Source organism: Coregonus clupeaformis, unplaced genomic scaffold (assembly GCF_020615455.1).
Source record: "Coregonus clupeaformis isolate EN_2021a unplaced genomic scaffold, ASM2061545v1 scaf0117, whole genome shotgun sequence".
Classification (NCBI taxonomy): Eukaryota; Metazoa; Chordata; class Actinopteri; order Salmoniformes; family Salmonidae; genus Coregonus; species Coregonus clupeaformis.
The window spans coordinates 399822-422500 of NW_025533572.1; the positions used below are offsets into that span (position 1 = coordinate 399822).

General features: G+C 47.4%; 1 protein-coding gene across 1 annotated transcript in view; it reads right to left on the reverse strand.

The window, feature by feature from the left end:
* Positions 1-22679, reverse strand: part of polq (polymerase (DNA directed), theta) — a 119378-nt gene that overhangs the window by 13226 nt on the left and 83473 nt on the right. Inside the window, exons 33-36 of the mRNA XM_045213510.1 lie at positions 18038-18162; positions 10695-10830; positions 6562-6584; positions 6186-6287 (exon numbers count right to left, since the gene is read on the reverse strand). Of these exons, the coding sequence (XP_045069445.1) occupies positions 6186-6287; positions 6562-6584; positions 10695-10830; positions 18038-18162 (386 nt within the window). The remainder of the gene's footprint in view (positions 1-6185; positions 6288-6561; positions 6585-10694; positions 10831-18037; positions 18163-22679) is intronic.

A 22679-nucleotide genomic window follows, 5' to 3' on the forward strand; every position in this document is an offset into this window, starting at 1 on the left:
TAATGGGTGGACTGGCAGCCATGGCTAGTTTACCATAATGGGTGGACTGGAAGCCATTACTAGTTTACCATAATGGGTGGACTGGCAGCCATGACTAGTTTACCATAATGGGTGGACTGGAAGCCATTACTAGTTTACCATAATGGGTGGACTGGCAGCCATTACTAGTTTACCATAATGGGTGGACTGGAAGCCATGGCTAGTTTACCATAATGGGTGGACTGGCAGCCATTACTAGTTTACCATAATGGGTGGACTGGCAGCCAGGCTAGTTTACCATAATGGGTGGACTGGAAGCCATTACTAGTTTACCATAATGGGTGGACTGGCAGCCATTGCTAGTTTACCATAATGGGTGGACTGGCAGCCATGACTAGTTTACCATAATGGGTGGACTGGCAGCCATTACTAGTTTACCATAATGGGTGGACTGGCAGCCATGACTAGTTTACCATAATGGGTGGACTGGCAGCCATGACTAGTTTACCATAATGGGTGGACTGGCAGCCATTACTAGTTTACCATAATGGGTGGACTGGAAGCCATGGCTAGTTTACCATAATGGGTGGACTGGAAGCCATTACTAGTTTACCATAATGGGTGGACTGGCAGCCATGGCTAGTTTACCATAATGGGTGGACTGGCAGCCATTACTAGTTTACCATAATGGGTGGACTGGCAGCCATTACTAGTTTACCATAATGGGTGGACTGGCAGCCATGACTAGTTTACCATAATGGGTGGACTGGAAGCCATTACTAGTTTACCATAATGGGTGGACTGGCAGCCATTGCTAGTTTACCATAATGGGTGGACTGGCAGCCATGACTAGTTTACCATAATGGGTGGACTGGCAGCCATTGCTAGTTTACCATAATGGGTGGACTGGCAGCCATGACTAGTTTACCATAATGGGTGGACTGGCAGCCATTACTAGTTTACCATAATGGGTGGACTGGCAGCCATTGCTAGTTTACCATAATGGGTGGACTGAAGCATAGTGGCTAGTTTACCATAATGGGTGGACTGGCAGCCATTGCTAGTTTACCATAATGGGTGGACTGGCAGCCATTACTAGTTTACCATAATGGGTGGACTGGCAGCCATGGCTAGTTTACCATAATGGGTGGACTGGCAGCCATTACTAGTTTACCATAATGGGTGGACTGGCAGCCATTACTAGTTTACCATAATGGGTGGACTGGCAGCCATGACTAGTTTACCATAATGGGTGGACTGGCAGCCATTACTAGTTTACCATAATGGGTGGACTGGCAGCCATGGCTAGTTTACCATAATGGGTGGACTGGCAGCCATTACTAGTTTACCATAATGGGTGGACTGGCAGCCATGGCTAGTTTACCATAATGGGTGGACTGGCAGCCATTACTAGTTTACCATAATGGGTGGACTGGCAGCCATTACTAGTTTACCATAATGGGTGGACTGGCAGCCATTACTAGTTTACCATAATGGGTGGACTGGCAGCCATTGCTAGTTTACCATAATGGGTGGACTGGCAGCCATGGCTAGTTTACCATAATGGGTGGACTGGCAGCCATTGCTAGTTTACCATAATGGGTGGACTGGCAGCCATTACTAGTTTACCATAATGGGTGGACTGGCAGCCATGGCTAGTTTACCATAATGGGTGGACTGGCAGCCATTACTAGTTTACCATAATGGGTGGACTGGCAGCCATGGCTAGTTTACCATAATGGGTGGACTGGCAGCCATTACTAGTTTACCATAATGGGTGGACTGGCAGCCATGACTAGTTTACCATAATGGGTGGACTGGCAGCCATTACTAGTTTACCATAATGGGTGGACTGGCAGCCATGGCTAGTTTACCATAATGGGTGGACTGGCAGCCATTACTAGTTTACCATAATGGGTGGACTGGCAGCCATTGCTAGTTTACCATAATGGGTGGACTGGCAGCCATTACTAGTTTACCATAATGGGTGGACTGGCAGCCATTACTAGTTTACCATAATGGGTGGACTGGCAGCCATGACTAGTTTACCATAATGGGTGGACTGGCAGCCATTACTAGTTTACCATAATGGGTGGACTGGCAGCCATGACTAGTTTACCATAATGGGTGGACTGGCAGCCATTACTAGTTTACCATAATGGGTGGACTGGCAGCCATGGCTAGTTTACCATAATGGGTGGACTGGCAGCCATTACTAGTTTACCATAATGGGTGGACTGGCAGCCATTACTAGTTTACCATAATGGGTGGACTGGCAGCCATTACTAGTTTACCATAATGGGTGGACTGGCAGCCATGGCTAGTTTACCATAATGGGTGGACTGGCAGCCATTACTAGTTTACCATAATGGGTGGACTGGCAGCCATGACTAGTTTACCATAATGGGTGGGGGCCTGGTTTACAGTGGACTGGCAGCCATGGCTAGTTTACCATAATGGGTGGACTGGCAGCCATTACTAGTTTACCATAATGGGTGGACTGGCAGCCATGGCTAGTTTACCATAATGGGTGGACTGGCAGCCATTACTAGTTTACCATAATGGGTGGACTGGCAGCCATGGCTAGTTTACCATAATGGGTGGACTGGCAGCCATGGCTAGTTTACCATAATGGGTGGACTGGCAGCCATTACTAGTTTACCATAATGGGTGGACTGGCAGCCATGGCTAGTTTACCATAATGGGTGGACTGGCAGCCATTACTAGTTTACCATAATGGGTGGACTGGCAGCCATGGCTAGTTTACCATAATGGGTGGACTGGCAGCCATTACTAGTTTACCATAATGGGTGGACTGGCAGCCATGGCTAGTTTACCATAATGGGTGGACTGGCAGCCATTACTAGTTTACCATAATGGGTGGACTGGCAGCCATTGCTAGTTTACCATAATGGGTGGACTGGCAGCCATTACTAGTTTACCATAATGGGTGGACTGGCAGCCATTACTAGTTTACCATAATGGGTGGACTGGCAGCCATTACTAGTTTACCATAATGGGTGGACTGGCAGCCATGGCTAGTTTACCATAATGGGTGGACTGGCAGCCATTACTAGTTTACCATAATGGGTGGACTGGCAGCCATGGCTAGTTTACCATAATGGGTGGACTGGCAGCCATGACTAGTTTACCATAATGGGTGGACTGGCAGCCATTACTAGTTTACCATAATGGGTGGACTGGCAGCCATGGCTAGTTTACCATAATGGGTGGACTGGCAGCCATTACTAGTTTACCATAATGGGTGGACTGGCAGCCATGGCTAGTTTACCATAATGGGTGGACTGGCAGCCATGGCTAGTTTACCATAATGGGTGGACTGGCAGCCATGGCTAGTTTACCATAATGGGTGGACTGGCAGCCATTACTAGTTTACCATAATGGGTGGACTGGCAGCCATGGCTAGTTTACCATAATGGGTGGACTGGCAGCCATTACTAGTTTACCATAATGGGTGGACTGGCAGCCATGGCTAGTTTACCATAATGGGTGGACTGGCAGCCATGGCTAGTTTACCATAATGGGTGGACTGGCAGCCATGGCTAGTTTACCATAATGGGTGGACTGGCAGCCATTACTAGTTTACCATAATGGGTGGACTGGCAGCCATTACTAGTTTACCATAATGGGTGGACTGGCAGCCATTACTAGTTTACCATAATGGGTGGACTGGCAGCCATTACTAGTTTACCATAATGGGTGGACTGGCAGCCATTACTAGTTTACCATAATGGGTGGACTGGCAGCCATGGCTAGTTTACCATAATGGGTGGACTGGCAGCCATGGCTAGTTTACCATAATGGGTGGACTGGAAGCCATTACTAGTTTACCATAATGGGTGGACTGGAAGCCATTACTAGTTTACCATAATGGGTGGACTGGAAGCCATTACTAGTTTACCATAATGGGTGGACTGGCAGCCATTACTAGTTTACCATAATGGGTGGACTGGCAGCCATGGCTAGTTTACCATAATGGGTGGACTGGCAGCCATGGCTAGTTTACCATAATGGGTGGACTGGCAGCCATTACTAGTTTACCATAATGGGTGGACTGGCAGCCATGGCTAGTTTACCATAATGGGTGGACTGGCAGCCATTGGCTAGTTTACCATAATGGGTGGACTGGCAGCCATGGCTAGTTTACCATAATGGGTGGACTGGCAGCCATTACTAGTTTACCATAATGGGTGGACTGGCAGCCATTACTAGTTTACCATAATGGGTGGACTGGAAGCCATTACTAGTTTACCATAATGGGTGGACTGGCAGCCATTACTAGTTTACCATAATGGGTGGACTGGCAGCCATTACTAGTTTACCATAATGGGTGGACTGGCAGCCATTACTAGTTTACCATAATGGGTGGACTGGAAGCCATTACTAGTTTACCATAATGGGTGGACTGGAAGCCATGGCTAGTTTACCATAATGGGTGGACTGGCAGCCATTACTAGTTTACCATAATGGGTGGACTGGAAGCCATTACTAGTTTACCATAATGGGTGGACTGGCAGCCATGGCTAGTTTACCATAATGGGTGGACTGGCAGCCATTACTAGTTTACCATAATGGGTGGACTGGCAGCCATTACTAGTTTACCATAATGGGTGGACTGGCAGCCATGGCTAGTTTACCATAATGGGTGGACTGGCAGCCATGGCTAGTTTACCATAATGGGTGGACTGGCAGCCATGGCTAGTTTACCATAATGGGTGGACTGGCAGCCATTACTAGTTTACCATAATGGGTGGACTGGCAGCCATGGCTAGTTTACCATAATGGGTGGACTGGCAGCCATGGCTAGTTTACCATAATGGGTGGACTGGCAGCCATGAGGTACTAGTTTACCATAATGGGTGGACTGGCAGCCATTACTAGTTTACCATAATGGGTGGACTGGCAGCCATGGCTAGTTTACCATAATGGGTGGACTGGCAGCCATTACTAGTTTACCATAATGGGTGGACTGGCAGCCATTACTAGTTTACCATAATGGGTGGACTGGCAGCCATGGCTAGTTTACCATAATGGGTGGACTGGCAGCCATTACTAGTTTACCATAATGGGTGGACTGGAAGCCATTACTAGTTTACCATAATGGGTGGACTGGCAGCCATGGCTAGTTTACCATAATGGGTGGACTGGCAGCCATTACTAGTTTACCATAATGGGTGGACTGGCAGCCATGGCTAGTTTACCATAATGGGTGGACTGGCAGCCATTACTAGTTTACCATAATGGGTGGACTGGCAGCCATTACTAGTTTACCATAATGGGTGGACTGGCAGCCATGGCTAGTTTACCATAATGGGTGGACTGGCAGCCATTACTAGTTTACCATAATGGGTGGACTGGAAGCCATTACTAGTTTACCATAATGGGTGGACTGGCAGCCATGGCTAGTTTACCATAATGGGTGGACTGGCAGCCATTACTAGTTTACCATAATGGGTGGACTGGCAGCCATGGCTAGTTTACCATAATGGGTGGACTGGCAGCCATTACTAGTTTACCTGTCCAGGGTTCCATTCCCTTTCTATTTATATGGTTACAATGTTTTATGAAGGTTATAGGACGCTTTATAAAGGCTATAAGACATCAGTGTTAAGTACCTGTATAAGGTCAGGGGTTAAAGGTCAGAGTGTAACCTGTATAAGGCCAGGGGTTAAAGGTCAGAGTGTTACCTGTATGAGGTCAGAGTGTTACCTGTATAAGGCCAGGGGTTAAAGGTCAGAGTGTTACCTGTATAAGGTCAGAGTGTTACCTGTATGAGGCCAGGGGTTAAAGGTCAGAGTGTTACCTGTATAAGGCCAGGGGTTAAAGGTCAGAGTGTTACCTGTATGAGGCCAGGGGTTAAAGGTCAGAGTGTTACCTGTATGAGGTCAGGGGTTAAAGGTCAGAGTGTTACCTGTATAAGGTCAGGGGTTAAAGGTCAGAGTGTTACCTGTATGAGGTCAGAGTGTTACCTGTATAAGGCCAGGGGTTAAAGGTCAGAGTGTTACCTGTATGAGGCCAGGGGTTAAAGGTCAGAGTGTTACCTGTATAAGGCCAGGGGTTAAAGGTCAGAGTGTTACCTGTATGAGGCCAGGGGTTAAAGGTCAGAGTGTTACCTGTATGAGGTCAGGGGTTAAAGGTCAGAGTGTTACCTGTATAAGGTCAGGGGTTAAAGGTCAGAGTGTTACCTGTATGAGGTCCTCCTCTGCGGTCTCATAGATGAGTTCATCATGAAGCTGCAGGATGAAAAACGCCCCACGACGAGAAACTGCTCTGCCACGCCCACGACTCTCTATAATATATAATATATACATTATCAATATGTACCACTGCTCTGCCACGCCCACGACTCTCTATAATATATAATACATTATCAATATGTACCACTGCTCTGCCACGCCCACGACTCTCTATAATATATAATACATTTATTATCAATATGTACCACTGCTCTGCCACGCCCACGACTCTCTATAATATATAATACATACATTATCAATATGTACCACTGCTCTTCCACGACTCTCTATAATATATAATACATACATTATCAATATGTACCACTGCTCTGCCACGCCCACGACTCTCTATAATATATAATACATACATTATCAATATGTACCACTGCTCTGCCACGGCTCTCTATAATATATAATACATACATTATCAATATGTACCACTGCTCTGTCACGACTCTCTATAATACATACATTATCAATATGTACCACTGCTCTGCCACGACTCTCTATAATATATAATACATACATTATCAATATGTACCACTGCACTGCCACTACTATTTACAATACAGTGCGTTCGGAAAGTATTCAGACCCCTTCCCCTTTTGTTACGTTACAGCCTTATTCTAAAATGAATTAAAATACTTTTTCCCCCTCATGAATCTACACACAATACCCCATAATGTCAAAGCGAAAACAGGTTTTTAGAAAATGTTGCACATTTATTAAACATAAAAAACTAATACTTTATTTACATAAGTATTCAGACCGTTTGCTATGAGACTTGAAATTGAGCTCAGGTGCATCCTGTTTCCATTGATCATCCTTGAGATGTTTCTCCAACTTGATTGGAGTCCACCTGTGGTAAATTCAATTGATTGGACATGATTTGGAAAAGCACACACCTTTCTATATAACGTCCCACAGTTGAAAGTGCATGTCAGAGCAAATACCAAGCCTTGAGGTCGAAGGAATTGTCCATAGAACTCCAGAGACAGGATTGTGTCGAGGCACAGATCTGGAGAAGGGCACCAAAAACTTCCTGCAGCATTGAAGGTCCCCAAGAACATATTGGCCTCCATCATTCTTAAATGGAAGAAGTTTGGAACCACCAAGATTCTTCCTAGAGCTGGCCGCCCGGCCAAACTGAGCAATCGGGGGATAAGGGCCTTAGTCAGGGAGGTGACCAAGAACCCGATGGTCACTCTGACAGAGTTCCTCTGTGGAGATGGGAGAACCTTCCAGAATGACAACCATCTCTGCAGCACTCCACCAATCAGGCCTTTATGGTAGAGTGGCCAGACGGAAGCCACTCCTCAGTAAAAGGCACATGACAGCCCGCTTGGAGTTTGCCAAAAGGCACCTAAAGGACTCTGACCATGAGAAACAAGATTCTCTGGTCTGATGAAACCAAGATTGAACTCTTTGGCCTGAATGCCAAGCGTCACATCTGGAGGAAACCTGCCACAATCCCTGGTGGTGGCAGCATCATGCTGTGTGGATGTTTTTCAGCGGCAGGGACTAGGAGACTAGTCAGGATCGAGGGAAAGATGAACGGCGCAAAGTACAGAGAGATCCTTGATGAAAACCTGCTCCAGAGCGCTCAGGACCTCAGACTGGTGTGAAGGTTCACCTTCCAACAGGACAACGACACTAAGCACACAGCCAAGACAACGCAGGCGTGGCTTCGGGACAAGTCTCTGAATGTCCTTGAGTGGCCCAACCAGAGCCTGGACTTGAACCCGATCAAACATCTCTGGACGCTCCCCATCCAACCTGACAGAGCTTGAGAGGATCTGCAGAGAAGAATGGGAGAAACTCCCCAAATACAGGTGTGCCAAGCTTGTAGCGTCATACCCAAGAAGACTCAAGGCTGTAATCGCTGCCAAAGGTGCTTCAACAAAGTACTGAGTAAATGGTCTGAATACTTATGTAAATGTGATATCTGTTTTTGATTTCTTATGAATTTGCAAAAATGTCTAAAAACCTGTTTTTGCTTTGTCGTTATGGGGTATCGTGTGTAGATTGAGGAGGGGTCTGAACACACTGTACATGACCCTTCCACAGCTCTCTAAAATACATTACCTATACATTATCAACCTGTACCAATCTCTCTATGCCCTGCCACCTAGGCAGAGCTCTATGTTGAAACATGTAGTCTCACACAGCGTATTCACTATGACCCCCAAAGGCTGTGGTGCAGCAGAGCTCAGCATATTCACTATGACCCCCAAAGGCTGTGGTGCAGCAGAGCTCAGCGTATTCACTATGCCCCCCAGAGGCTGTGGTGCAGCAGAGCTCAGCGTATTCACTATGCCCCCCAGAGGCTGTGGTGCAGCAGAGCTCAGCGTATTCACTATGACCCCCAGAGGCTGTGGTGCAGCAGAGCTCAGCGTATTCACTATGCCCCCCAGAGGCTGTGGTGCAGCAGAGCTCAGCGTATTCACTATGACCCCCAGAGGCTGTGGTGCAGCAGAGCTCAGCGTATTCACTATGACCCCCAGAGGCTGTGGTGCAGCAGAGCTCAGCGTATTCACTATGACCCCCAGAGGCTGTGGTGCAGCAGAGCTCAGCGTATTCACTATGGCCCCCAGAGGCTGTGGTGCAGCAGAGCTCAGCGTATTCACTATGACCCCAAGAGGCTGTGGTGCAGCAGAGCTCAGCGTATTCACTATGGCCCCCAGAGGCTGTGGTGCAGCAGAGCTCAGCATTTTCACTATGACCCCCAGAGGCTGTGGTGCAGCAGAGCTCAGCGTATTCACTATGACCCCCAGAGGCTGTGGTGCAGCAGAGCTCAGCGTATTCACTATGGCCCCCAGAGGCTGTGGTGCAGCAGAGCTCAGCGTATTCACTATGGCCCCCAGAGGCTGTGGTGCAGCAGAGCTCAGCGTATTCACTATGACCCCCAGAGGCTGTGGTGCAGCAGAGCTCAGCGTATTCACTATGGCCCCCAGAGGCTGTGGTGCAGCAGAGCTCAGCGTATTCACTATGGCCCCCAGAGGCTGTGGTGCAGCAGAGCTCAGTGTATTCACTATGACCCCCAGAGGCTGTGGTGCAGCAGAGCTCAGCGTATTCACTATGACCCCCAGAGGCTGTGGTGCAGCAGAGCTCAGCGTATTCACTATGGCCCCCAGAGGCTGTGGTGCAGCAGAGCTCAGCGTATTCACTATGGCCCCCAGAGGCTGTGGTGCAGCAGAGCTCAGCGTATTCACTATGGCCCCCATAGGCTGTGGTACAGTGAAGTAATCATTCATTATCATCTGGGCCATTTTTTTCTAGGCCACAGGTGCTCCCAAATGAAAATTCCACGTCGCACAGCAAAGTAATTAGGTGTGTGTGAGGCAGTAAGGTAGGTGTGTGTTGGTGTGTGTTGGTGTTACCTGTGTTAGTGTGTTGGTGTGAGAGAGGGGCAGTAGGGTAGTTACCTGTGTTAGTGTGTTGGTGTGAGAGAGGGGCAGTAGGGTAGTTACCTGTGTTAGTGTGTTGGTGTGAGAGAGGGGCAGTAGGGTAGTTACCTGTGTTAGTGTGTTGGTGTGAGAGAGGGGCAGTAGGGTAGTTACCTGTGTTAGTGTGTTGGTGTGAGAGAGGGGCAGTAGGGTAGTTACCTGTGTTAGTGTGTTGGTGTGAGAGAGGGGCAGTAGGGTAGTTACCTGTGTTAGTGTGTTGGTGTGAGAGAGGGGCAGTAGGGTAGTTACCTGTGTTAGTGTGTTGGTGTGAGAGAGGGGCAGTAGGGTAGTTACCTGTGTTAGTGTGTTGGTGTGAGAGAGGGGCAGTAGGGTAGGTACCTGTGTTAGTGTGTTGGTGTGAGAGAGGGGCAGTAGGGTAGTTACCTGTGTTAGTGTGTTGGTGTGAGAGGGGCAGTAGGGTAGTTACCTGTGTTAGTGTGTTGGTGTGAGAGAGGGGCAGTAGGGTAGTTACCTGTGTTAGTGTGTTGGTGTGAGAGAGGGGCAGTAGGGTAGTTACCTGTGTTAGTGTGTTGGTGTGAGAGAGGGGCAGTAGGGTAGGTACCTGTGTTGGTGTGTTGGTGTGAGAGAGGGGCAGTAGGGTAGTTACCTGTGTTAGTGTGTTGGTGTGAGAGAGGGGCAGTAGGGTAGTTACCTGTGTTAGTGTGTTGGTGTGAGAGAGGGGCAGTAGGGTAGTTACCTGTGTTAGTGTGTTGGTGTGAGAGAGGGGCAGTAGGGTAGTTACCTGTGTTAGTGTGTTGGTGTGAGAGAGGGGCAGTAGGGTAGGTACCTGTGTTGGTGTGTTGGTGTGAGAGAGGGGCAGTAGGGTAGTTACCTGTGTTAGTGTGTTGGTGTGAGAGAGGGGCAGTAGGGTAGTTACCTGTGTTAGTGTGTTGGTGTGAGAGAGGGGCAGTAGGGTAGTTACCTGTGTTAGTGTGTTGGTGTGAGAGAGGGGCAGTAGGGTAGTTACCTGTGTTAGTGTGTTGGTGTGAGAGAGGGGCAGTAGGGTAGTTACCTGTGTTAGTGTGTTGGTGTGAGAGAGGGGCAGTAGGGTAGGTGTCTCTAAGACATTTTTGGATGTTGACAGTAGCCAGTTTGACGATGTCAGCAGCTGATCCCTGGACTGTCGTGTTAACAGCCTGACGCTCCGCCTGGAGGAGAGGGTAACACACAACTTAGTAACACACACACAGGTAACACACACAACTTAGTAACACACCGGTAACACTGTTCTAAACACACGTTACTGTATATGACCGAAGCCCAGCTCAGTTAATCCCTACCATTGTATCGTTGAGTTGTCATAATGCTGCATCAAAATGTACATTATCCCAGGGGCGTTGGAAGACACAATGTCAGTAACTTAATTTATGTCCCTCTAACTGCCCTGAATGCCTCTGCTGATCCTACAGCTATTGGATGCAGTAATCATGTTCCTATGAACCAGATTTATACTGTTAGCACTGAAGTGGTGTGTGCAGCTCACCGTGCACTAACATAAATAACATGAGCATGTCTACCTCTGCTAAGCTTCCCAGTAAAGCAATGAAAACAATCAAGCATCCCAGAAAAGTGCAAATAATTGCCCACGTTAACATATGTAGATTAAAAAACAAGGTTCATGAAATCAATAATTTGCTAGTAACAGATGACATTCATATTCTGACGATCTCTGAAACTCACTTAGATAATACCTTTGATGATACAGTGGTAGCAATACAAGGTTATAACATCTACAGAAAAGATAGAAATGCAAATGGTGGAGGTGTTGCTGTTTATATTCAGAACCACATTCCTGTAAAGCTTAGAGACGATTTCATGTTAAATACTGTTGAAGTAATATGGCTACAGGTTCATCTGCCTCACCTAAAGCCCATTCTGGTGGGAAGCTGCTATAGACCACCAAGTGCTAACAGTCAGTATCTGGATAACATGTGTGAAATGCTTGATAATGGATGTGATATCAACAGAGGTATATTTTCTGGGTGATTTAAATATTGACTGGCTTTCATCAAGCTGCCCACTCAAGAGAAAGCTTCAAACTGTAACCAGTGCCTGCAACCTGGTTCAGGTTATCAGTCAACCTACCAGGGTAGTTACAAACAGCATAGTAATGAAATCATCAACATGTATTGATCATATCTTTACTAATGCTGCAGAAATCTGCTTTAAAGCAGTATCCAAATCCATCGGATGTAGTGATCACAATATAGTATCCATATCTAGGAAAACCAAAGTTCCAAAGGCTGGGCCTAATATAGTGTATAAGAGGTCATACAATACGTTTTGTAATGATTTCTATGTTGTTGATGTAAATAATATTTGCTGGTCTGTGGTGTGTAATGAGGAGCAACCAGACGCTGCACTTGACACATTTATGAAATTGCTCATCCCAGTTACTAATAAGCATGCACCCATTAAGAAAATGACTGTAAAAACTGTTAAATCCCAGTGGATTGATGAGGAATTGAAAAATGGTATGGTTGAGAGGGATGAGGCAAAAGGAATGGCAAACAAGTCTGGCAGCACAACCGATTGGCAAATGTACTGCAATTTGAGAAATCAAGTGACTAAACTGAATAAATAAAAAATATTAAATGACATTTTGGGCAAAAAGGCAAACTCAGCTCCATCATTCATTGAATCAGATGGCTCATCACAAAACCCACTGATATTGCCAATTACTTCAATGATATTTGTCATTGGCAAGATTAGAAAATTTAGGCATGACATGCCAGCAACAAACGCTGACACTACACATCCAAGTATAACTGATCAAATTGTGAAAGACAAGCATTGTAATGTTGAATTCCGTAAAGTGAGTGTGAAAGAGGTGAAATAATGATTGTTGTCTATCAACAATGACAAGCCACCGGGGTCTGACAACTTGGATGGAAAATTACTGAGGATAATGGCGGATGATATCGCCACTCCTATTTGCCATAGGTTCAATTTAAAAAAGTGTGTGCCCTCAGGCCTGGAGGGAAGCTAAAGTCATTCCGCTACCCAAGAATAGTAGAGCCCCCTTTACTGGCTCAAACAGCCGACCAATCAGCCTGTTACCAACCCTTAGTAAACTTCTGGAAGAAATGGTGTTTGACCAGATACAATGCTATTTTACAGTAAACAAATTGACAACAGATTTTCAGCACGCTTATAGGGAAGGACATTCAACAAGCACAGCACTTACACAAATGACTGATGATTGGCTGAGAGAAATTGATGATAAAAGATTGTGGGAGCTGTTTTGTTAGACTTCAGTGCGGCTTTTGACATTATCGATCATAGTCTGCTGCTGGAAAAACGTATGTGTTATGGCTTTACTCCCCCTGCTATAATGTGGATACAGAGTTACCTGTCTAACAGAACACAGAGGGTGTTCTTTAATGGAAGCCTCTCCAACATAATCCAGGTAGAATCAGGAATTCCCCAGGGCAGCTGTCAAGGCCCCTTACTCTTTTCAATCTTTACTAACGACATGCCACTGGCTTTGAGTAAAGCCAGTGTGTCTATGTATGCGGATGACTCAACACTATACACATCAGCTACTACAGTGACTGAAATGACTGCAACACTTAACAAAGAGCTGCAGTTAGTTTCAGAATGGGTGGCAAGGAATAAGTTAGTCCTAAATATTTCAAAAACTAAAAGCATTGTATTTGGGACAAATCATTCACTAAACCCTAAACCTCAACTAAATCCTGTACTAAATAATGTGGAAATTGAGCAAATTTAGGTGACTAAACTGCTGGAGTAACGCTGGATTGTTAACTGTCATGGTCCAAACATATTGATACAACAGTAGCTAAGATGGGGAGAAGTCTGTCCATAATAAAGTGCTGTCTGCCTTTTTAACAACACTATCAACAAGGCAGGTCCTACAGGCCCTAGTTTTGTCTCACGGAGACTACTGTTCAGTCGTGTGGTCAGGTGCCACAAAGAGGGACTTAGGAAAATTGCAATTGTCTCAGAACAGGGCAGCATGGCTGGCACTTAAAAGTACACGGAGAGCTAACATTAATGATATGCATGTAAGTCTCTCATTGCTCAAAGTGGAGGAGAGATTGACCATTGCTTTTCCTTCACTCTGCGGTCCAACTTATCCCAAACCATCTCAATTGGGTTGAGGTCGGGTGATTGTGGAGGCCAGGTCATCTGATGCAGCACTCCATCACTCTCCTTCACGGTCAAATAGCCCTTACACAGCCTGGAGGTGCGTTTTGGGTCATTGTCCTGTTGACAAACAAATGATAGTCCCACTAAGCTCAAACCAGATGGGATGGCGTATCGCTGCAGAATGCTGTGGTAGCCATGCTGGTTAAGTGGGCCTTGAATTCTAAATAAATCACAGACAGTGTCACCAGCAAAGCACCCCCACACCATCACACCACCTCCTCCATGCTTTACGGTGGGAACCACACATGCGGAGATCATCCGTTCACCTACTCTGCGTTTCACAAAGACACGCTGATCTCAAATTTGGACTCATCAGACCAAAGGACAGATTTGCACCGGTCTAATGTCCATTGCTCATGTTTCTTTGCCCAAACAAGTCTCTTCTTCTTATTGATGTCCTTTAGAAGTGGTTTCTTTGCAGCAATTCGACCATGAAGGCCTGATTCACGCAGTCTCCTCTGAACAGTTGATGTTGAGATGTGTCTGTTACTTGAACTCTGTGAAGCATTTATTTGGGATGCAATCTGAGGTGCAGGTAATTGCCGATTTCTGAGGCTGGTAACTCTAATGAACTTATCCTCTGCAGCAGAGGTAACTCTAGGTCTTCCTTTCCTGTGGCGGTCCTCATGAGAGCCAGTTTCATCATAGCGCTTGATGGTTTTTGCGACTGCTCTTGAAGAATTCCGGATTGACTGACCTTCATATCTTAACCTCTAAGGATCTGACCCTTTTTTTAAATTTTCGCCTAAAATGACATCCCCAAATCTAACTGCCTGTAGCTCAGGACCGGAAGCAAGGATATGCATATTCTTGATACCATTTGAAAGAAAACACTTTGAAGTGTGTGGAAATGTGAAATTAATGTAGAAGAATATAACACATTAGATCTGGTAAAAGATAATACAAACAAAAAAACATGCGTTTTCTACTTTTTGTTTTATCATCTTTGAAAGGCCACAATATAATATAGCAGTTTAGGCGCAATTTAGATTTTGGCCACTAGATGGGAGCAGTGTGTGTGCAAAAGTTTCAGATTGATCCAGTGAACCATTGCAATACTGGACTATTTTGTATCAAGTCTGCCCAAATGTGCCGAATTGGTCAATTGATACATTTTCAAGTACATAACTATAGAGATCATACAAAAAATATGGTAACACACTCCCAGGAATGTCATACATGATGGATCATTAGCTTATACACTAACTTTCACACATCTAGATGGCCGGGCGGGGTGGGTGTGGAGCCAGAGACAGCAGGGGTTCAAACTGTAGAACCCAGTTCCTACATTTGAATATAAAAATTGATTTTATCAAACAAAACTATGCTACATTTTATCTCTGGGACCCTTAGGATGACAAATCAGAGCAAGATTACTGAATGTAAGTACATTATTTACCTTCAGAGGTGAATGTATCAAACCAGGTGCCGTGATAAGTTTTTTGTTGTTGTGCACTCTCCTCAAACAATAGCATGGTAGAGTGTTATGAAATGTAATATCCTCTGTAGCTCAGCTGGTAGAGCACGACGCTTGTAGTGGGTTCGATCCCCGGGACCACCCATACACAAAAAAATAAATAATGTATGCACGCATGACTGTAAGTCGCTTTGGATAAAAGCGTCTGCTAAATGGCATATTATTATTATTATTATATTGTAAATTGTATATTACTGCCTTAATGTTGCTGGACCCCAGGAAGAGTAGCTGCTGCCTTGGCAGGAACTAATGGGGATCCATAATAAACCCCAGGAAGAGTAGCTGCTGCCTTGGCAGGAACTAATGGGGATCCATCATAAACCCCAGGAAGAGTAGCTGCTGCCTTGGCAGGAACTAATGGGGATCCATAATAAACCCCAGGAAGAGTAGCTGCTGCCTTGGCAGGAACTAATGGGGATCCATAATAAACCCCAGGAAGAGTAGCTGCTGCCTTGGCAGGAACTAATGGGGATCCATCATAAACCCCAGGAAGAGTAGCTGCTGCCTTGGCAGGAACTAATGGGGATCCATAATAAACCCCAGGAAGAGTAGCTGCTGCCTTGGCAGGAACTAATGGGGATCCATAATAAACCCCAGGAAGAGTAGCTGCTGCCTTGGCAGGAACTAATGGGGATCCATAATAAACCCCAGGAAGAGTAGCTGCTGCCTTGGCAGGAACTAATGGGGATCCATAATAAACCCCAGGAAGAGTAGCTGCTGCCTTGACAGGAACTAATGGGGATCCATAATAAACCCCAGGAAGAGTAGCTGCTGCCTTGGCAGGAACTAATGGGGATCCATAATAAACCCCAGGAAGAGTAGCTGCTGCCTTGGCAGGAACTAATGGGGATCCATAATAAACCCCAGGAAGAGTAGCTGCTGCCTTGGCAACCGCTAATGGGGATCCCTAATAAACCCCAGGAAGAGTAGCTGCTGCCTTGGCAGGAACTAATGGGGATCCATAATAAACCCCAGGAAGAGTAGCTGCTGCCTTGGCAGGAACTAATGGGGATCCATAATAAACCCCAGGAAGAGTAGCTGCTGCCTTGGCAGGAACTAATGGGGATCCATAATAAACCCCAGGAAGAGCAGCTGCTGCCTTGGCAGGAACTAATGGGGATCCATAATAAACCCCAGGAAGAGTAGCTGCTGCCTTGGCAGGAACTAATGGGGATCCATAATAAACCCCAGGAAGAGTAGCTGCTGCCTTGGCAGGAACTAATGGGGATCCTTAATAAATACAAATACATTGTGTGTAATAAATCCTGGTGTAGATGTTGGTGTTAGCTACATACGTGTGTTCTGGTGTTGGTGTTGGCTACATAAGTGTGTTCTGGTGTTGGTGTTAGCTACATACGTGTGTTCTGGTGTTGGTATTAGCTACATACGTGTGTTCTGGTGTTGGTGTTAGCTACATACGTGTGTTCTGGTGTTGGTATTAGCTACATACGTGTGTTCTGGTGTTGGTGTTAGCTATATACGTGTGTTCTGGTGTTGGTGTTGGCTACATAAGTGTGTTCTGGTGTTGGTGTTAGCTACATACGTGTGTTCTGGTGTTGGTATTAGCTACATACGTGTGTTCTGGTGTTGGTGTTAGCTATATACGTGTGTTCTGGTGTTGGTGTTAGCTACATATGTGTGTTCTGGTGTTGGTGTTAGCTACATACGTGTGTTCTGCTGTAGGTGTTAGCTACAAACGTGTGTTCTGGTGTAGGTGTTGGTGTTAGCTACATACGTGTGTTCTGGTGTAGGTGTTGGTGTTAGCTACATACGTGTGTTCTGGTGTTGGTGTTAGCTATATACGTGTGTTCTGGTGTTGGTGTTAGCTACAAACGTGTGTTCTGGTGTAGGTGTAGGTGTTAGCTACATACGTGTGTTCTGGTGTAGGTGTTGGTATTAGCTACATACGTGTGTTCTGGTGTTGGTGTTAGCTACATACGTGTGTTCTGGTGTAGGTGTTGGTATTAGCTACATACGTGTGTTCTGGTGTTGGTGTTAGCTATATACGCGTGTTCTGGTGTTGGTGTTAGCTACATACGTGTGTTCTGGTGTGGGTGTTAGCTACATACGTGTGTTCTGGTGTTGGTGTTAGCTACATACGTGTGTTCTGGTGTAGGTGTTGGTGTTGGCTACATACGTGTGTTCTGGTGTGGGTGTTAGCTACATACGTGTGTTCTGGTGTAGGTGTTGGTGTTAGCTACATACGTGTGTTCTGGTGTAGGTGTTGGTGTTGGCTACATACGTGTGTTCTGGTGTGGGTGTTAGCTACATACGTGTGTTCTGGTGTTGGCTATATACGTGTGTTCTGGTGTAGGTGTTAGCTACATACGTGTGTTCTGGTGTAGGTGTTGGTGTTGGCTACATACGTGTGTTCTGGTGTAGGTGTTGGTGTTAGCTACATACGTGTGTTCTGGTGTAGGTGTTGGTGTTAGCTACATACGTGTGTTCTGGTGTAGGTGTTGGTGTTAGCTACATACGTGTGTTCTGGTGTAGGTGTAGGTGTAGGTGTTAGCTACATACGTGTGTTCTGGTGTAGGTGTTGGTGTTAGCTACATACGTGTGTTCTGGTGTAGGTGTTGGTGTTAGCTACATACGTGTGTTCTGGTGTAGGTGTTGGTGTTAGCTACATACGTGTGTTCTGGTGTAGGTGTTGGTGTTAGCTACATACGTGTGTTCTGGTGTAGGTGTTGGTGTTAGCTACATACGTGTGTTCTGGTGTAGGTGTTGGTGTTGGTGATGTTAGGTAGGTATCTCCTCCGGCCCAGTAGAGTCTGGACAAAACCCTTCTTCACACAGCTACGTACCGTCTCCTTCAGAAACCTGTGGATCCCTGGACAAACACAGTAAAACACACATTACAACACACAATAAAACACACATTACAACACACATTACAACACACAGTAAAACACACATTACAACACACATTACAACACACATTACAACACACATTACAACACACATTACAACACACAGTAAAACACACATTACAACACACATTACAACACACATTACAACACACATTACGACACACAGTAAAACACACATTACAACACACATTACAACACACATTACAACACACATTACAACACACATTACAACACACAGTAAAACACACATTACAACACACATTACAACACACATTACAACACACATTACAACACACATTACAACACACAATAAAACACACATTACAACACACATTACAACACACATTACAACACACATTACAACACACAGTACAACACACATTACAACACACATTACAACACACAGTAAAACACACATTACAACACACAGTACAACACACATTACAACACACACAGCTCCATTTTCATCATGCAGAAAAGCTAATATCACATAGAAGTAACAAGCCTGTTGCTGTAGTGACCCCCAGGCTGATCAACAAGCCTGTTGCTGTAGTGACCCCCAGGCTGATCAACAAGCCTGTTGCTGTAGTGACCCCCAGGCAGATCAACAAGCCTGTTGCTGTAGTGACCCCCAGGCTGATCAACAAGCCTGTTGCTGTAGTGACCCCCAGGCTGATCAACAAGCCTGTTGCTGTAGTGACCCCCAGGCTGATCAACAAGCCTGTTGCTGTAGTGACCCCCAGGCAGATCAACAAGCCTGTTGCTGTAGTGACCCCCAGGCAGATCAACAAGCCTGTTGCTGTAGTGACCCCCAGGCAGATCAACAAGCCTGTTGCTGTAGTGACCCCCAGGCTGATCAACAAGCCTGTTGCTGTAGTGACCCCCAGGCTGATCAACAAGCCTGTTGCTGTAGTGACCCCCAGGCTGATCAACAAGCCTGTTGCTGTAGTGACCCCCAGGCAGATCAACAAGCCTGTTGCTGTAGTGACCCCCAGGCAGATCAACAAGCCTGTTGCTGTAGTGACCCCCAGGCAGATCAACAAGCCTGTTGCTGTAGTGACCCCAGGCTGATCAACAAGCCTGTTGCTGTAGTGACCCCCAGGCTGATCAACAAGCCTGTTGCTGTAGTGACCCCCAGGCTGATCAACAAGCCTGTTGCTGTAGTGACCCCCAGGCTGATCAACAAGCCTGTTGCTGTAGTGACCCCCAGGCAGATCAACAAGCCTGTTGCTGTAGTGACCCCCAGGCTGATCAACAAGCCTGTTGCTGTAGTGACCCCCAGGCAGATCAACAAGCCTGTTGCTGTAGTGACCCCAGGCAGATCAACAAGCCTGTTGCTGTAGTGACCCCCAGGCAGATCAACAAGCCTGTTGCTGTAGTGACCCCCAGGCTGATCAACAAGCCTGTTGCTGTAGTGACCCCCAGGCTGATCAACAAGCCTGTTGCTGTAGTGACCCCCAGGCAGATCAACAAGCCTGTTGCTGTAGTGACCCCCAGGCAGATCAACAAGCCTGTTGCTGTAGTGACCCCCAGGCAGATCAACAAGCCTGTTGCTGTAGTGACCCCCAGGCTGATCAACAAGCCTGTTGCTGTAGTGACCCCCAGGCTGATCAACAAGCCTGTTGCTGTAGTGACCCCCAGGCTGATCAACAAGCCTGTTGCTGTAGTGACCCCCAGGCTGATCAACAAGCCTGTTGCTGTAGTGACCCCCAGGCAGATCAACAAGCCTGTTGCTGTAGTGACCCCCAGGCTGATCAACAAGCCTGTTGCTGTAGTGACCCCCAGGCAGATCAACAAGCCTGTTGCTGTAGTGACCCCCAGGCAGATCAACAAGCCTGTTGCTGTAGTGACCCCCAGGCAGATCAACAAGCCTGTTGCTGTAGTGACCCCCAGGCTGATCAACAAGCCTGTTGCTGTAGTGACCCCCAGGCAGATCAACAAGCCTGTTGCTGTAGTGACCCCCAGGCTGATCAACAAGCCTGTTGCTGTAGTGACCCCCAGGCAGATCAACAAGCCTGTTGCTGTAGTGACCCCCAGGCAGATCAACAAGCCTGTTGCTGTAGTGACCCCCAGGCAGATCAACAAGCCTGTTGCTGTAGTGACCCCCAGGCTGATCAACAAGCCTGTTGCTGTAGTGACCCCCAGGCTGATCAACAAGCCTGTTGCTGTAGTGACCCCCAGGCAGATCAACAAGCCTGTTGCTGTAGTGACCCCCAGGCAGATCAACAAGCCTGTTGCTGTAGTGACCCCCAGGCAGATCAACAAGCCTGTTGCTGTAGTGACCCCCAGGCTGATCAACAAGCCTGTTGCTGTAGTGACCCCCAGGCAGATCAACAAGCCTGTTGCTGTAGTGACCCCCAGGCAGATCAACAAGCCTGTTGCTGTAGTGACCCCCAGGCAGATCAACAAGCCTGTTGCTGTAGTGACCCCCCAGGCAGATCAACAAGCCTGTTGCTGTAGTGACCCCCAGGCAGATCAACAAGCCTGTTGCTGTAGTGACCCCCAGGCAGATCAACAAGCCTGTTGCTGTAGTGACCCCCAGGCAGATCAACAAGCCTGTTGCTGTAGTGACCCCCAGGAAGATCAACAAGCCTGTTGCTGTAGTGACCCCCAGGCAGATCAACAAGCCTGTTGCTGTAGTGACCCCCAGGCAGATCAACAAGCCTGTTGCTGTAGTGACCCCCAGGCAGATCAACAAGCCTGTTGCTGTCGTGACCCCCAGGCTGATCAACAAGCCTGTTGCTGTAGTGACCCCCAGGCAGATCAGGTTGCTGTAGTGACCCCCAGGCTGATCAACAAGCCTGTTGCTGTAGTGACCCCCAGGCAGATCAACAAGCCTGTTGCTGTAGTGACCCCCAGGCTGATCAACAAGCCTGTTGCTGTAGTGACCCCCAGGCAGACCAACAAGCCTGTTGCTGTAGTGACCCCCAGGCTGATCAACAAGCCTGTTGCTGTAGTGACCCCCAGGCAGATCAACAAGCCTGTTGCTGTAGTGACCCCCAGGCAGATCAGGTTGCTGTAGTGACCCCCAGGCTGATCAACAAGCCTGTTGCTGTAGTGACCCCCAGGCAGATCAACAACCCTGTTGCTGTAGTGACCCCCAGGCTGATCAGGTTGCTGTAGTGACCCCCAGGCAGATCAACAAGCCTGTTGCTGTAGTGACCCCCAGGCAGATCAACAAGCCTGTTGCTGTAGTGACCCCCAGGCTGATCAACAAGCCTGTTGCTGTAGTGACCCCCAGGCAGATCAACAAGCCTGTTGCTGTAGTGACCCCCAGGCTGATCAACAAGCCTGTTGCTGTAGTGACCCCCAGGCAGATCAACAAGCCTGTTGCTGTAGTGACCCCCAGGCAGATCAACAAGCCTGTTGCTGTAGTGACCCCCAGGCTGATCAACAAGCCTGTTGCTGTAGTGACCCCCAGGCTGATCAACAAGCCTGTTGCTGTAGTGACCCCCAGGCTGATCAACAAGCCTGTTGCTGTAGTGACCCCCAGGCTGATCAGGTTGCTGTAGTGACCCCCAGGCTGATCAACAAGCCTGTTGCTGTAGTGACCCCCAGGCTGATCAACAAGCCTGTTGCTGTAGTGACCCCCAGGCAGATCAACAAGCCTGTTGCTGTAGTGACCCCCAGGCAGATCAACAAGCCTGTTGCTGTAGTGACCCCCAGGCTGATCAGGTTGCTGTAGTGACCCCCAGGCTGATCAACAAGCCTGTTGCTGTAGTGACCCCCAGGCTGATCAACAAGCCTGTTGCTGTAGTGACCCCCAGGCTGATCAACAAGCCTGTTGCTGTAGTGACCCCCAGGCTGATCAACAAGCCTGTTGCTGTAGTGACCCCCAGGCAGATCAACAAGCCTGTTGCTGTAGTGACCCCCAGGCAGATCAACAAGCCTGTTGCTGTAGTGACCCCCAGGCAGATCAACAAGCCTGTTGCTGTAGTGACCCCCAGGCTGATCAACAAGCCTGTTGCTGTAGTGACCCCCAGGCAGATCAACAAGCCTGTTGCTGTAGTGACCCCCAGGCAGATCAACAAGCCTGTTGCTGTAGTGACCCCCAGGCTGATCAACAAGCCTGTTGCTGTAGTGACCCCCAGGCTGATCAACAAGCCTGTTGCTGTAGTGACCCCCAGGCAGATCAACAAGCCTGTTGCTGTAGTGACCCCCAGGCAGATCAACAAGCCTGTTGCTGTAGTGACCCCCAGGCAGATCAACAAGCCTGTTGCTGTAGTGACCCCCAGGCAGATCAACAAGCCTGTTGCTGTAGTGACCCCCAGGCAGATCAACAAGCCTGTTGCTGTAGTGACCCCCAGGCAGATCAACAAGCCTGTTGCTGTAGTGACCCCCAGGCAGATCAACAAGCCTGTTGCTGTAGTGACCCCCAGGCAGATCAACAAGCCTGTTGCTGTAGTGACCCCCAGGCTGATCAACAAGCCTGTTGCTGTAGTGACCCCCAGGCTGATCAACAAGCCTGTTGCTGTAG